This window comes from Meles meles, chromosome 15 (genome assembly GCF_922984935.1).
Source record: "Meles meles chromosome 15, mMelMel3.1 paternal haplotype, whole genome shotgun sequence".
Taxonomy (NCBI): domain Eukaryota; kingdom Metazoa; phylum Chordata; class Mammalia; order Carnivora; family Mustelidae; genus Meles; species Meles meles.
The window spans coordinates 29,879,295-29,896,450 of NC_060080.1; the positions used below are offsets into that span (position 1 = coordinate 29,879,295).

The window sequence follows — 17,156 nt, forward strand, 5'->3', positions numbered from 1 at the left end:
TTTATAGTTTTAGTGATTATCTTAAAACCACAAGGCCATAGAATAAGGTTGATTATAACTGCCAAAGAAATTGTATGAAGGAAAGATGAGAATGGGCTGAGTAATTGAGCAACATTTCTTGAAAAAAAATGATGCAGGTTAAATCTGTTTGTGTAATTAGAAATTAGAGGAAGAAACATACCCGAGGAGAGTGAAAATAGACTGAAGACTATACAGAGGTTAAAATAAGCCATGTGAGAAAACTGGACTGGTCAGGGTAGTGGATACACATTGGAAAGCAGAATAAAAGTCTGGAAAACTGTGCAAGGATGTTCAGATTCGATGCAGTAATGCAAGAGAAAACTACTCACAACTCTTTTTTTTTAAAGTTTTTTTTTTATTTGAGAGAGAGCTGGCATGCCAGAGAGAGAACATGAGTGGGAGAGGGGCAGAGAGAGAGGGAGAAGCGGGGAGCCCAACGTGGGGCTCAATCCCAGGACCCTGGATCACGACCTGAGCTGAAGGCAGACATTTATCCAACTGAGTCACCCAGGTGCCCCACTACTCACAAACAAAGGAGAGGTAAAATTGATGGGGAATATCTGTTAGGACACTATTATAACTATTTAGTTGAGATGATTAGGTACAAGAATAGAACCAAGATTCTCCTGAATCCCAGAGAAGTTTCAAAAAAAGATAGGACAAGTTTTGAGTAACAGATTGAATGAAGATGATGAACAAGAATTAAGATTCAAATATAATTCCAATATCTTTAGCTTATAACCCTGGTCATGTTGGGTGAAGACACACTCATTGCCTATTTCTGTAATGGATACTATAAAGTTAAAAACAAAAAATTAGAATTTGTAACTGTTGTGAAGAAAGTTGGGTGAGAAAACAAATTTAAAAGCTGAAAATGTATCTTCTAGGAATTACATTACTATATTTTATGTAACTATATATTATAATTTTAAGTGTTAGTGAGATATACCCCAGACATATCTTAATAGCAATAAGCATTATCCTGGTTTCTTCATTTTTTAATAGACTGCTTCACTGAGATAACAGATGTTTTGTATTATAGGAAGACTCTTAAGTATAATAAAATTGGCATTTAAAAAAATTAAGATAAATATAAGGCCAAATGCATGCAAAAACCAAAGGTAAATGAGTCCTATTAAGGGGATATGATGGCATTCATCAGGAAGGTAACATCAAATCAATGAATAAATGAATGAGCATATATGAAATAATACGATGGCCACCTTTGGTTTTCGCCATCATAGCCACAAACATAGACCATGATGTCAATCACAGCATTTCTATCCAAATAATCTATTAATATCTAATTTCAATTAAACTTATCAACTCCCAAACAGTCCTTCTTCCTAACTTTTCCAATTCTGACATTGCTTCCATGTTTCTTCCACGTAACACAGTCCTGTTCGGCTCTTCTCTTTCTCTTGCTCCCTGTAACTAGTAACTCATCAAGTCAGATCAATTTTTTTTTTCATCATCACCTCTGCATTTCTCCTTTTCCATTACCGTAGTTCTGGATTATTATTATTATTAAAGATTTTATTTATTCATTTGAGAGGGAGAGTATGCACGTGTGTGTGTTGGGGGGAACAGTAGAGGGGAAGGGAGAGGGACAAGCAGACTCCAAGCACAGAGCACAGATCTCAGGACCTGAGACCACCAATGGAGCCCAAACCAAAAGTCAGACACCACACAGGCACCTCTGGATTATTGTTTTATAGTGAAGCTCTTACAGTAACTTTTCAAAGTCTCTACTACCTTTCCAATTTCCTGTAAAAATTTTTTCAAGGGAAGAAGAAAAAACTTACAATAGAAAAAAAATGGATGTAATTGTTATCTGGAGAGTAATCTAGCAATATATATTAAAAGTCTTTAAAATGTACATTCTTTTCAACCCCCAATAATTTCACATTAAGTAATTTATCTGATAGCTATAATAAAAAATGTGTGCAAAGATATCTGTACAAGTATACTCATTTCAGTTATTTATGATTTTGAAAAATTGGAAACACCTAATGTCCAATCATAAGGTATTAGCTTAAAAAGTATAGTCTTTCTGCTGCAACATTTAAGTTGTTTTTTAAAAAACAAATTTTAGATTATGATGAAATCAAGGGAATAAAGAGGAATAGGTATTAAGCTGTAGAAGTCTCTGATTAAATGGACGTATCTGGTAACTTTTCATTAAATAAAAATAATTTTTAAATTTAAAAATTGGTATTTTAATAACAATGTTTGGTATTAATAGTAATCTGATTCTATTTGTTATAAAGCTTCTGTATTTCTATTATGAACACCATAATAAATTACTTTTATAAACCTATTAAATATCCACATTTTCCTAATTCTTAAAGAGTACATTCCTAGAAAAAAAAAATCAGTGTGTTGAAAGGCCATCAGTGGGGCGCCTGGGTGGCTCAGTGGGTTAAAGCCTCTGCCTTCGGCTCAGGTCATGATCCCAGGGTCCTGGGATCGAGCCCCACATCGGGCTCTCTGCTCAGCGGGGAGCCTGCTTCCTCCTCTCTCTCTGCCTGCCTCTCTGCCTAATTGAGATCTCTGTCAAATAAATAAATAAAATCTTTAAAAAAAAAAAAAAAAAGAAAGGCCATCAGTAATTTAACTTCTTGCTTATAAAAAAATGAATATATTCTTCTCCTATCCCTCTAACCCCCCAATAAACAGTTAAGCAAAAAAAAAAAAAAATGAATATAAATAACTCAATATATTATGTCAGTAGCATGACCAAAATATTAAGCTTTCAGATAGTAACCACTCCTTAGTAAACTTATTGTTGCAATGGCCTGTGCCTAATATCAAGTAAGATATATATATGAAATATATATAAAATACAGTTCATTTTGGACTACTGGCTTTTTGTAAGAATACTTACTGTTTTGTTCTTCCCCAAGAGCAACTAATGTTTCCAGAACTTTGATTCCTTCTTGAACAGCTAAAAGTTCTGTGCTATTGGCTGGTCTGTTTCTTTCAACAGCTTTCAGCTTTTCAACCACTATTGGAGCCAAGGAATGGATATACGGAGTTGAAAGGGCACGATTGGAATGTTGGAAGACTGAGAGGAGAAGCTGATAACACTTGGCTTGGACCTATACAAGAAAATAATTTTATTAATTAACATGTGTGATAGTTCTCATTTGCTGTACAATCACACTGCAACTTAATATATGCTGAAAAGATGTGATACTGCATGATGAAAATAGAACTGTGGGATGAATTAATACCATTTTCTATTTATAGAAATAAAGTTAAAATAATGAAACTTCCAATAAGCTAACTAAAAAAAACTGAAAAGAAATTAATTAAATAAATATTCCTTATATGGTAACTGCCAAATTACCAAGCTTATATAATTCATTTCTTTCTATCGTGTGGAAGAAGCTATAAACCAGGAACTCCAATTTATGTCTTTAATTTTTTCTTTGCTTGAAAATTGTCCCTTCCATTTTAACCTAACATATTTAGTAAAGAAGGCTAATATCTAAATGATGTCAAACAATGCTATAAAAATACCCCAGTTAGACAACTCAAATTCATTTGAATTCTCTGGAAATGACTGCTTATGCCAATTTAACTTTTCCAGGCCTAGAAAGTAAAATCTCTTTGGCTCTACTTTAGTTTAAAAGGACTTCATAGTAACCCCAAAAAAAATTTTAAAAAAAGGAAGGAAGGAAGGAAAGATAGAAGGAAGACCCATCACCATATGGGATTAATAGTGGAATAAAGTTGTTTCAGCACTTTGGTAGAAGAGAAGTTGTCAGACCTTACTGGACGTAATATTGGGCAATGTTTTCCCGTTGGATTTGTAGGTGTTTGCTATGTTTAGATAAGCTATCGAGCTGATCTCCTGTTACCTGATGTAGTCTCAGGCTGCTACTTCTCCGCCATCTTGACTCCTCCTGGGCAATGTTTTCCAAAATACAGATTTATGATTTAGGAAGACAGTGGCAGAGTCTAGGAATCATGTTATTAAGCTGTTTGTTTTTTTTTTCTGATGTATAGCAGGTTTGGGAATCATTAGTTTAGACTTTGACAATGTGAAGCCAAAGAAACTTATTTTCTAGAAAAACTGGCTTCCAACAGGTTCATCAAAACATGTAATAATATAAATTTATTCTTTAATGATTTTGGTGTCATTAAGTAAACAGTGAAAGATAATAACAACAAAAAAAAGAAAGATAATAACCATAGACTCATGCAAAATCTCTACCATTAAAAGCCAGAGTTAATCAAATATTTTAGATACTGGAGAATTTTTTGCAGGTGTAAATACACACACACACGTCTCCTAGTGCTTAAACTGAGTGATCTTTTCCAGCTTTTCTACTGAAAACCCATATAACAAATGTTTAGGTTTTCAAATAATGCCTCATCCATTTTAATGAATTGATCTGAAATTTTACTGATAAAGTGGAATGTTTACCTCTCTGTTTAAGTGTAACTTACCCATGGGTCACATGAATTCAGTGCATTTTTAAATCTGTTCATGCAGCCATTCTGTAATGACTGGACTCCTATTATTTCACTACTAGCAGACCACAGGAAGAGTGCAATTGCTGTTAGCATGCTTACTTCATCAGGCATAGGCATGGAATCTTCTGAAATACATGAATAATATTAAAATACATGAAAAAGGAAAGCAATGTGCTGTTTCCAACATATTTTGGAATTCCAATCTTGAACAATAACCCTCTCTCCCCCAGTGACATTTATAGCAGTGTGTGCCTCAATCTAATACAATCCGTAAACAACTTTATGAATAGAAATCAATTACTACTAAGGAAAAAGGGATACTTTATCATAAGTCCTATATTGAAGTCCTTTTTTCCTTGTTTTTCTGGATGGTACAGTATTAACTGAAAAAATTTCAGGCATAAGTCGTAACAAGAACTCTATAAGGGAAAGCAAATTTGAATGAAAGATAACACAGTAATATAAAATTACTTAAAAGTTATGTAACTTCTTTGTAGTTTAGATGGATCAAAAATTTCCAAATGCTTTTCCTTCCAACAAAGTATTCCAAGTACTTCAAAAATCCAGAGCAGACTTTCTTAGTGATAACACCTTTCTATTCAATAAATATGAAACCTACACATTTTATACAACCATAATCAAAAAATTTTGCACAATTTCTTCAAGACAGTATTCTTATAATTTTAAAGAACTTCTACTGAAATCATTTATTTGGGAATAAATACAACCTAACAGAAATACAGTATATAATCAGAAATACAAGAAATATCTATATTTATTCTAAAGAAAACTACTATTAAACATATAAAGTAAGAGACCTAAACTATTTTGTCATTCTCATTTCTTCCACAGCTGAACTTTTTAACATTCTTTAAGTATGAATTTGGACTAATTTGGAAACTGCAAATACTCAATGATAATCAGTAATTTATCAAAATTATGAACATATATATTTGATATGCTAGCATTATCCAGTATTTAGGGTACTGACATAAAATAGAATGAGCTAAGAATAACAGAAAGAAGCCTATTAACATAAGAAAAAGTTGTAAAATTTGAAGGATTTAGCCAATCTACAATAATCTAAGTCATACCTGTTAAAAACCTGAGAACTCCATAGCAGGAATATTATCATAGGTGAAATGAAAACAATTTGTAACTCAGAGTCTGTGACACTGTAAGCAATTTTTTATTCAAAAATTAACACTTTATTTTAAAATTGTGACTTTAAGATTTGCCATTTATTATTTATTTTTAATTTATTTATTTGACAGAGATCACAAGTAGGCAGAGAGGCAGGCAGAGAGAGAGGAGGAAGCAGGCTCCCTGCTCAGCAGAGAGCCTGATGTGGGACTTGATCCCAGGACCCCGGGATCATGACCTGAGCCGAAGGCAGAGGCTTTAACCCACTGAGCCACCCAGGCACCCCCTAAGATTTGCCATCTAGGCAAAGTAGATTTTTTCTACTAAAAAAAACCAGGGCTGTTTTGGAGAAGTGATGGAACCAGAACACTAACAGGAAAAATACAAAGTAAGCCTGCTGTATTTTTGGTGCAAGAAAGTAAAAATGTGCCCAAGAAATAATGGGAATATCTCAAAATGATAAAAGTGGACCCACTGAGTTTTAAAAAGGATCATGTCTGTACTGATAGTAATAATAAACATAAGAAAATAAAAAATAAGGGCAAAGAACAAGCTCTTCCCACGAAATGCTAGCAAATAAATGTACAAGGAAGAAAATTAAGGAAGAAGTTAGAAAATTATCATTTTGACATCATCACAGTAATAACTGGTTCAAGTAAAACAGATGTTAAAACCACTGGGGACCTGACTGGCTCAGTCAGTAGAGCATGCACTCAACGTTAGGGTCATGAGTTCAAGTCCTGTGCTGGGGGTAGGGTTTACATAAAATACAAACAAAAAATACCCCCCCAAAACCATTGAGTGAAAGCTTGATGGGGAACAGATAATTGACAGAGTTTCAGATTATCTCCCCGCAAATTCCTTATTAGTTGTAAAAGGGGAAAACATCAACTCTGTAGTGGAGAAATATGGCAGATACCATCTTAAGTTATTAAAGTTAATATTCCCAATAATGGGATGAAGCAACGTTATATGCCTCCTTACAAGATGCATGGAGAAAGACATAACAATACTCATATAGTATTTCTGCCAAAAAAGCATAACCTGAATCTAACCACGAGAAAAAGAAACATACAATTCCAAATTGAAAACCAATCTATAAAATAGATGTCTGCACTTTTAAAAGACATTTATATCATGAAAGATTTAAAAAAAAGCTGAGATACTGCCTCAGACTCAAGAAGACTAAAGCATTACGACAACTAAGTATGCATGATGATCCTGGACTATATCCTGGATAAAAAAAAAAAAAGTTCTATTAAAGTCATTATTACGACAATTGGTAAAATTTGCATCTGAACAGTAACAGCATTGTATGGATGTTAAATTGCCTACATTTGATAATTCTTCTGTGGTTATGTAAGAGAATGTTCTTGTTCATAGGACATCTCTGAAGCATTTAGTAGTACAGAGTCATGATGACTTCAGTGTATTCTCAAAGGGCTCAGCAAAATAAACAATGACATTAACAATAACATACAGATTATAGAGTAATAAATTGTGAAAAAATATTAACAGTTGATGAATCCAGAAGGGTATACTGTAGTTCACATTTTAAAAAGTTTGAAATCTATTTCAAAATTGAAAACTTTTTTAAAAATGAAGAAAAATGGCAGCAATCTTAAGAGTACACACTACCTTCAAGGAGATTTTTATATATATATATGTCTGTGTTCATGTACATACACCTGCACATTTTTTCTAAATGGAAGTCTTGGATTTCATACTAGGAAATATGATTTCCTAAATAAAAATTCCTTATTATAAAACTTTCCTTGTAAAGCAAGGGATATTACTTGCCTTGCTTACAAATATTACACAAATAACACCTGTGGCCTTAACTCCCACTTCATACTGGTTGTCTACTGAGAATTCAGTTCTGGACAGAATATTTTAGGCAAGTTAATTTTATCATACCTTTAAATTAACTTAGTATTAATGAACAAGACTGATAAAATATCAAAACCTTCCCATATAACTGACAATTGGAAAAATGTGTGATTATTGACTTTGGAACTGCCTCATGAAAATTAAAACAATATTTATATTCTTAAATTCTTAACTATTTCTTTACTTTGTTATTATTATCTATTTACACATACACATACATATATAAATATGGCATTTAACATTTCTTTTTTTTTAACATTTCTTTAGTTTGTTAAAAACCTACTTAAAAAGCAAAACATTAACTCAAGATAAAGCTAAAATAGTTTCAGTAGAATTAATAAAACTAAAGTTTTCTCTTCCAAACAACTAGTATTAAAAAAATTCAAATAATAAAAGTAACACATGGTCATTGCTTAACAATATAAAAATAGTCTAGGGAAAAAAATAAAACTTGTAATTCTACCATCCAGTGACAGTTTAATTTCTAAAGAAATTAGAAATAAAATTTATTTATTTATTTATTTATTTGAGAGAGAAAGAGAAAGGAGAGAGCAAGTGCAAGGGGCAAGGAGGAGTAGTGGGGGAGGGAGAGGAAGGGAAAGGATCTAAAACAGATTACATACTGAGTATGGAGCCTGATGCAGGGCTCCATTTCAGGATCCTGAGATCAGGGCCTGGGCCAAACCAAGAGTTGGATGCTCAACAGACTAAGCCATCCAGGCGCTGTGACAGTTTAATTTTTAGGTTCTGGTTGAATTTCTTCTTCTTTTTTTTTAATATATAGTTACTTACAAATATGATTTTAAATCAGTATAATGGATTTATAACCCAAATTAATATATAGTCATATACTTAATAATTTTTACCACTGCCAGGTACTTACATTTATCACATATTTTCATTATTATAAAATAGACTGTGATAGATAACCTTGAACATTAGGAATCCTTCAAGGCTCCTTGTATATTCTGTAGAACGGATTCCCTGAAAGTTTAAACCATTTTTAGACTCCCTTCAGCAAAGTATGAAAATGTTCTCTTGGTACCAATTCCAGCTGTACAGTCACATTAAAAGAAAAAAACATCAATTTTGTAAGAAAAAATTTTATATTACTTTGTTTTTGTTTTTATTTCTTTGCTTACATAATAATGTGGCTGACTTTTTTATATGTGTGGTGGTCACCTCTATCTCCTTTTTACTAAGGTGTGTTCTTTCCTTTCCTCTTTCTTCTACTGGGTGTTATTTGTGCATTATTTTTTTTTTTTTTAAGATTTTATTTATTTATTTGACAGATAGAGATCACAAGTAGGGAGAGAGGCAGGCAGAGAGAGAGAGAGAGGAGGAAGCAGGCTCCCTGCCAAGCAGAGAGCCCGATGTGGGGCTCGATCCCAGGACTCTAGGATCATGACCTGAGCGAAAGGCAGAGGCTTTAACCCACTGAGCCACCCAGGCGCCCCCTATTTGTGCATTATTGATTCTAACACTGACATAAATACTATTGTCAATTTTTCAGCTACCTTTTTTTTCAGCTAATTTTTAATGTAAGATGTTTTGACAGGTAGAAGTTAATTTCTATATCGCCTCATACATTGATAGTTTTCCCATGTGATATTTTCCATTCTTACACTTACATACTCCTTTGCCATTCTTACATAAAAATTTTACATATATTTTCTTTAACTATTTTTAAAACTATACATTACCACTTCAATTTCTCTGGTATTTATTTTGGGTCATGATAGAAGGTGAGGACCTAACTGGAATTGGTATCTCAAACAGCTGACAGAAACCATTTGAGGAATAATGAATGTGCTCTTATCATGTATTATATTCTCATGTAGATGAATGTCTGTTTTAAGTAATTTGTGTGTTTCATTGCCCTATCTCTTGATTCATGGACCTGCTCCAGAGTAAGAGTAGACATGTTTTAATAGGTGATAGGTGACATGGCAAGTCTTTAATTATTATTCTTTGTCTTCAGTCCTCTGCCATTTTCTTTAAAATGGAAATACAATGAAAGAAGAAGTCAAACACAGAAGAAAAATGGACAAAAATGTGAAAAAGCATTTCCCCCAAAATTAAACACAAGCATGAAAAATGCTTATACTCATTAGGAAAATGAGAAATGCAAATTAAAACAGTAAGATAGTACATCTTACCCATCAGATACAAAATTTAAAAGTCTGAAATACCAAGTATTGGCGAGGATGTGGAAAAGTAGAGATTATCATACACTGCTGGTGGATGTGTAAATTCATGTAGCCACTTTGGAGAGTAATTTGGCCATGTCTGATAAAATTAAAATTAAAATATGCCATCAATTCAGCTTCTAGGGGTACCCCAGAAAATCTCATGGCATAAATGTATGAAGAATTTATAAGGATTTTCACAGCAGCAATTTTTATAATGGGGAAAAAATCAGAAATAGCAGAAATATCCATTGAGAAGGGAATGAATAACTGAAAAATTCATGTGATGGAAACAACACAGAGGTTAAAAGGAAAAATGTGGGTTTTATATGTACACATTAATAGCTCAAAAAACCTTATTCTTAAGTGAGAATGTGCAGGCACAATGATATACTCTGACATTACTTATGTAAATTTAAAAACACAAAAGAGGGATGCCTGGGTAGCTTAGTTAAGCGTCTGCTTCCACGCGGGTCATGATCCCAGGGTCCTGAGATTGAGTCCCACATCAGGCTCCCTATTCAGTGGGGAGCCTGCTTCTCCCTCTGCTTGTGTTCTCTTCTCTGTGTCAAATAAATAAGTAAAATCTTAAAAATAATAAATAAAAACACAAAAGAAATAAATACATATTGCTCATGGCTATTTATCTCAGTTGATATAGAATTCATATATACATTTAATGAATATATATGTGTTTTTTAATATTTATTAATATATGCCTATATTTATTAATACAGAAAGTAATTTATTTACATATATAAGTATTTCTGGAATGAAACATCAAAACCAAGACTGTGGTTTCATTTGAGGATAAGCTGGGGTGGTGAAAGATACTTCAACTTTCCTATTTTATTATTTTTATTAAAAAGAAAACATATGAAACAAATATATTAACACATACCGATTTGATTCTGAGTATATTTTCTGTCTTTTTTTGGACAGAAATTTTGTCTTTTTTTTACATACATCCAACATGTATTTAAGTGCTGAGACAAGGACACTTACAGTGAATACCCAGAAAGGGATACTAAAGTTCCTATCTGCAAGGTGTGACTAAAACCCACCCACCCACACCCACACACACACACAAAACACCTATCTGTGTTGATTCGGTGTTATAAAGCACTTTTTGGACAAGCTCATTCAATTAGTTATTGACAAACAGATTATGGGTTTGAAGCCCTGATTAGGTTACCTGGTTGAGAATATTCCAGGATGCATGCGAGAGTGCTGCGAATTAGAGCTGTCCACTGTTTCTGAGTGTCCTCAGTCTTGGCCATCGAGAGTGTCACGATGCTTTTAATTCCTTGAAGTGCTGCACTGACTGGCAGAGGAACCTGATTATCTGGAGACTTTATCGCTGTGTCTTTCAATATTCTTGCAATTAAAAATAGAATCGTGGGCAGGATTGTCATACACCCTGAATTCAAAACAAATCAGATACCTCATAACTAGTCAGTTCGCTTATTACAGTTCTTTCAATTGTTTTTACAATTGATTCTGGTTTAATACTATTTTTTCCCTTGTTGTTAATGCAAAATTTACTGCATTACTATTACTAATAATTCAATGTTTGGAAAAGAAAGTGAGAAAGTAGCAAGTTATTTTAAAGAAGACAGAATATTTCTTTTCTTTTTCCAACTAGCCTTGTTTTTTATTATTTCTAATATTTCATCTATTTACTATGTTGTGCCTTTCAAATGAAAATGAGAAAAGAAGATAGAAAAACGGAAGGGAAGCACTACTATATATACTTTGATAACTATCTGAGCAACTTGATGAATCTGGTAGCAATTCTAAGACATGTAATCAATCTTCAGTGCACTCAAGTCAGCCTTAACCAAGTGGGGAGAAGTGAAGAAGGACTATATGGGTAAGCAAAGAAGAAATGAAAAAAAAATCGTGGAATTTGTAGATGAAAGAACTTTAAGGTCATCGAATCCAACCTCCCACCTCATGGAAGATGCTCAACACTTTCTCAGGCCGCCACTGTGCTTGGCCTGTAAAGCTCCAGCAACAGAGAACTCATTATTTTCACATCTATAGGCTTGTGTTGGATTGAAATTTACCTTTATACTCCTTATACTATTTCTCTCTTCCAAATAAATAGAGGGAAAGTCTACATTTCCATCCAGTACTTTTCAGATATCTGCAGACAACTATCATCTTTGTAGCTATAATTTCTTTAGTTCCTCCTACAAGTTGGTGGTCATACTCATTGGACGTTTTTATAGTTGGTCAGTTACTCAAGAGTGACAGGTTTGGTTACGCCACCATATGTCTGTCTGCTAATGTCCAGTGCCTTGCCGCAGGCTGTGGTTATATCTTGTTTGTGAAGTTTGTCTGAAATGTATCTGAAGAACATCTCAAGTTTTGGGTTTTTTAAATCCTTAATCTTTATAGGCTCCTAAAGGTTAAGACACCATAAAGGACTAACTTCTCCTTCCATACTTAAGATTAAAGAAGAAGATAAGTTATAATAGCACTTAAAATCAAAGGCAAGCTCATCTTTGTCTGTTGTAATAGAATGCATTTCCAAACACGATTAATACCGTACCAGCAGGCGAACAAAGGGACGGTAAGTCAGAGAGTATGGTAACTGTGGCTGCCACCAAACGAGCACTTTCTTCTGACAGTCGAGTTTTGGTGGCTATGTGACTGGGTGAATCCGACATCTTGGTACTGAGATGTGGCATATGACGTACTAAAATGAACATCAACAGCTCCATAGTTGCAAACACAAGAGATTTTCCAGGAACAAGACCACCGCTGTCACCGCCTTCTCCAACTATAAGACACGACTCTTTTTCCACATCATCTTCATCTTGGGTGAAAGAAAATTTGGTAAATTTCCAGAAAAAAAAATTATGGCACAGAGTAGATAAAACTATATAGTAAGTACATTTGAGAAATTCTTTTTATTTATTTATTTATTTGGCAGACAGAGATCACAAGTAGGCAGAGAGGCAGGCACAGAGAGAGAGGAGGAAGCAGGCTCCCTGCTGAGCAGAGAGCCAGATGCAGGGCTCGATCCTATGACCCTGGGATCAAGACCTGAGCTGAAGGCAGAGGCTTTTTAATCCACTGAGCCACCCAGGCGCCCCTGAGAAATTCTTTTAAAGGAACTTACAACTGAATGTCTAACTGGCAACACATGTCTTTCTCACAATAATTCTCTGCCTTGCTATAATTCTGTTTATTGACTTCTCTCTAAAAGTAAAGGACAATCCATTTCTTACTTCAAAAATTTTTATTGGATATTTTTATTAGGAATGTATTTCATATTATGAGGAACATATATGTTAGGTTGAACCATGTGAGGTTGACACTTTTGAAGGTGAAAAATAGCTGACTACCAGCAATTTCATTTAGTTCCTTCCTTCTTCTTTTTTTTTTTTTTTTTAAGATTTATTTATTTATTTGAGAGAGAGAGAGAGCACAAGCGGGAGGGGCAGAGGGAGAGAGAGAGAATCTCAAGCAGAGATTGGAGCCTGACCAAGGGTTTGATCCCATGACCCTGAGATCATGATCTGAGCTGAAACCAAGTCAGATGCTTATCTGAGTGCACCACTCAGGTGCCCCTCGTTTGGTTTTTCCTAATGAAAGCAAAATCAATTGCAAACCTTCTACATCTATGACTACATTTTTAATTAAAAACTTCCCGGCACCAATACTTAAAAAGTTAGAGTACAAATAAGATCTACTTCCAAATTAGCATAATTTCTAGTGCTTACTTAGAGTGTTTCTTTTTTCTTGCAGATAATCCTGAGCAGCTCTTACTATCTGTTGTACGACCCCAGTGACAAGCAGCTGAACAGAGGGTGGGTTCCAGGTCAACAGGAGGCGGTGCAGAACACTTAGCAACTCAACACCAATCAGCTAGTATAAATTAATACAGGTAAATTTAATTAATCTTAATTTCAAAGAACAAAATTATATTACAATCTAAGAAAATATGCATGTAAAAATAAATCAATTTGGTAACTAAAATTAATATATATGACTCTAACAAGTAAGAACAATCTAAGAGTCTTGAGAAATGGTCATATTCTATCCCAACAAATTTTCAGTCAACAAATTACTGTGGATACTAGGTACTTCCCGTAAGCCCCTCTCCCATTCATCTCAGCAACTACTACAAACTTTCACCACTCACTTTAAGCCTCTTACAATCATCCACATGAAACCCACCCAATGAACCTGTCTCAAATTTTAAAGAGGAAGAAAAAAACTTAACTATAACCAAACCTACCTTTACCTCTCTCCTTAAGATCAAGTGTCTAGACTCTACCTAAGGCTGATTCATCTTTCCTTTCTTGCTTCCTGTCCTATCCTATCTGACCTCCCAGGGATTCTTCAAGGACCTTGATTGCATTCCATATGTCTTCAGTTTCTCTGTCTAGGCTGATTCCTTTCCCAGTATAAGGAAAACACTCAGGTCTTTCCTGTTTATTTCCCGCCCCCCACCCCCCCAATTCTCTCAGGACCTTCTCTGTCCCCAAGTCCTGTATCTCTATTGTGCTTCCTCTGGTCCCAGCCCAGAGGCTTCCAGTTCCTTCACCCCTCATTCACCCCTCACTCTTCCACCTAAGATAGAATGCTCCATCTGAGATCGCTAGTAAACTTCCCTGGATCCTCTTCTGTCTTCATATACTGGATTCTGGTTCTTTTGAGACCACTGTCTATCCTTGAAACTCTCCCCTGCCCTTGTAACTCTGTTCTCTCTTAGTTCTCTCCTACCTCTCTGTAGTCTCCTTATTTCCCTCATCTCCATCCTTATTTGCTATGTGTAATATACCCTCACGTTCTAGTCCCAGCTCTCTTTTTTTCTTCCTTTATTCAGTTTTCCTAGGCCATTGTAACTCACTATTTCTCTAGAAATAAAATGCAAAGAGCCTCTTAACTGGCCTTCCTGCCTCCCTTGTCATGTTCTATAGACCAATTTCACAAGGTCGATAAAAGTGATCAAATTCTATATATATACCATGTTCTGAAATACAAGTTTAATCAGGTCGTTCCTCTATTGTAACATTTTTTAATGATTTCCTATCACTTTTAAGATAGATTTTTAGACCCTTTCACATGCCATACAGGACTTCATGATTTGGATTTTTCCCTGTCATGCAGCCTCATCTCCTAACAACTCTCACATGCTCCATTTGTCTCAGCTGTAGTAAATTACAGTAGTGTCCTTGAACTTGTCACATTCTCTCACGCCTCCTTGTCTTTGGATTTGCTTTTCTCCCAGAGAGGGAAAACCCATCCCTCTTGTGCTGCCTCACTAATTTCTCTTTTCAGATTTAATCCAACCCTCATCTCCTCTGAGAAGCCATTCCTTACTTTCCTTGATGTCAGGGCTCCTTCCCTTTATTGTCCTCAGACTTTACATACCTTTACTAGCTCAGCATTTGTCATACCGTCCTGATCTCCCTGTACCTGGATCAGGGGTACCTGTATCAAAAGTACCTGTACTTTTGATATCTATAGCCTCAAACTGTGCCTGATGCAGGACAGGCACAGAGTGAAAGCTGTTGGGTAAATGAATACAATAATGATGATTTTGAAATTATAGGACCCAACTCAGGAAGAAAAATATAATCCATTCAGGCATAAAGCAGTGCTTGGATAAACAAAACATTATTGAATCAAAAAAATAGCTAGGTAGTTGGGTATGGGATGTATTATGTTAAAAAAAAAATGAGCGAGTGCAAACATAGTATTCTCTCTTCATTCACAGATTTAAGTTTTAAATTTCATAAAAACCAGAAGTTTCTTGCAGTAAGCTGTAGTTTAGCTGAGGAACAGCTTCAGATTGCAAGGCTGGGGTATAAGAGTTCATCAGTGTGTGAATCTTGTAATCACAAAGCATATGCTTTGTTTTATTTTGGTTTTGGTCAGTATCATATGCACAACTAATCTGATATAATGAATGCTCTCAACTTGTTTATCTGTTGGTGTTTTATGGAAAATTACCCCACATTGTAGATGTGTGATGGTGACCAAAAAGATGGATCTTATGAAAAGAAAAGAATTTCTTTTTTTTTTTTTTTTTAAGAAAAGAATTTCTAATTAAAAAGAATAAATCCACCAGTAGCTTTGTCCTATAACATGAATAAAGTCCTCTAAAATTACATATAGAAATTAGAAAAAGCAATTCATTAAACTGTTAATGAGTAGTTGAGCCAGTGCAAAAAAAATTCATTAAATGAGAGATAAAACATTATCAAACATTTAAAAGTCGTATAATTTATTTAACAGCCTTATAAATTACTTCAGGCCTTTATCAATAGAATCATTAGCTGGGGTTGAAGCCATCCCTTAATTTTTAGTTTTACTTGATTACCGATAAACACATCTAAGAAGATACACTATTTCTATGCTGGCTATGCCTTGTCATCCAACATTCACGACAAAGTCAAAATCCTAAATACTTATTATATATTTATTTCATATGGGAGAAAATTATCTTAAGACAAATATGATGAAAACAAAGCATTTAATTTATTATCTGTTATAGAAATATACTGTACCTGATCTTCTGCGATATGGATTCGGGCATAAGGAGAATCGAGCAAGGTGTGTAAGGCCTGTAGACATGCTGTGACATGTTCAATAGGTTCCTCAGGTCTGGGGGAACAAAGGAACTGTATGCTCACACCTGTGATGTACATAATAAAAACACACATTTGTCACTATAAAACACTTTGTTGCTCTGACGTCAGATTTCTTCTCTATTCTTCCTCTATTCTTTAACAGATTACTTTAACACCTATTTAATGCTACCTTAGAGTCAAATGCTTACCAAACGCAGCTGCCAATCTTTATAACACAGACTGTAGCTTTGCAATTAGGTTAATAATCAAGTTGAAGGTTGGGGGAGAGAGGCAGTTCCAAGGTCATGGAGTTGATTAAGAAGATACTCAATTTTTTATTTTTAATTTAAAAAAATAATACATTAAAAATAAACTTACATAAATTATAAAATTACTTCTCATTAAATGGTTGTCAAACAATTTTCATGTCTACAAGGATTTTTTAGTGGCAAGCTACAGAGCCATAATGGATATCATGGATAACAATTATTAATTTTGCATATGGGTAAGGTCATTGTTTTATAAGTCTCATATTTTCATGTATGAGATCTACTGACAAGTTCTATAATCTCACCTTACCAACTGTGTTCTTCTTCCCTCCCCAAAATACAAAACTGCTTAAGAGCCTCATTAGAATCTATAATGTTAAAAGAGCATCTATAAAGCAATTTTAAATTGAGATTTATTCAAATTTGCTTTAACTTTGCATTATTTCCTCATAGACAATTTGTTACGTGTCAAGTAAAAAGAAAATCTGCTATTGAAAAAGAAAAATGTAGTTTTTTTCATGAAAATTATTCACTATTGCTCTGTGACTGAACATAGCAGCTAAAAT

The 17,156-nt window shown here is 34.3% G+C and overlaps 1 protein-coding gene across 3 annotated transcripts in view; it reads right to left on the reverse strand.

Moving 5' to 3' along the window:
* Window positions 1–17,156, reverse strand: part of HEATR5B (HEAT repeat containing 5B) — a 105,758-nt gene that overhangs the window by 2,741 nt on the left and 85,861 nt on the right. For 2 of the 3 annotated variants that reach the window (XM_045979443.1, XM_045979444.1), the window contains exons 30-35: window positions 16,259–16,386; window positions 13,463–13,607; window positions 12,286–12,552; window positions 10,924–11,148; window positions 4,480–4,631; window positions 2,909–3,122 (exon numbers count right to left, since the gene is read on the reverse strand). In XM_045979443.1, the coding sequence (XP_045835399.1) occupies window positions 2,909–3,122; window positions 4,480–4,631; window positions 10,924–11,148; window positions 12,286–12,552; window positions 13,463–13,607; window positions 16,259–16,386 (1,131 nt within the window). The remainder of the gene's footprint in view (window positions 1–2,908; window positions 3,123–4,479; window positions 4,632–10,923; window positions 11,149–12,285; window positions 12,553–13,462; window positions 13,608–16,258; window positions 16,387–17,156) is intronic. The other variant, XM_045979445.1, reaches the window with a different exon arrangement.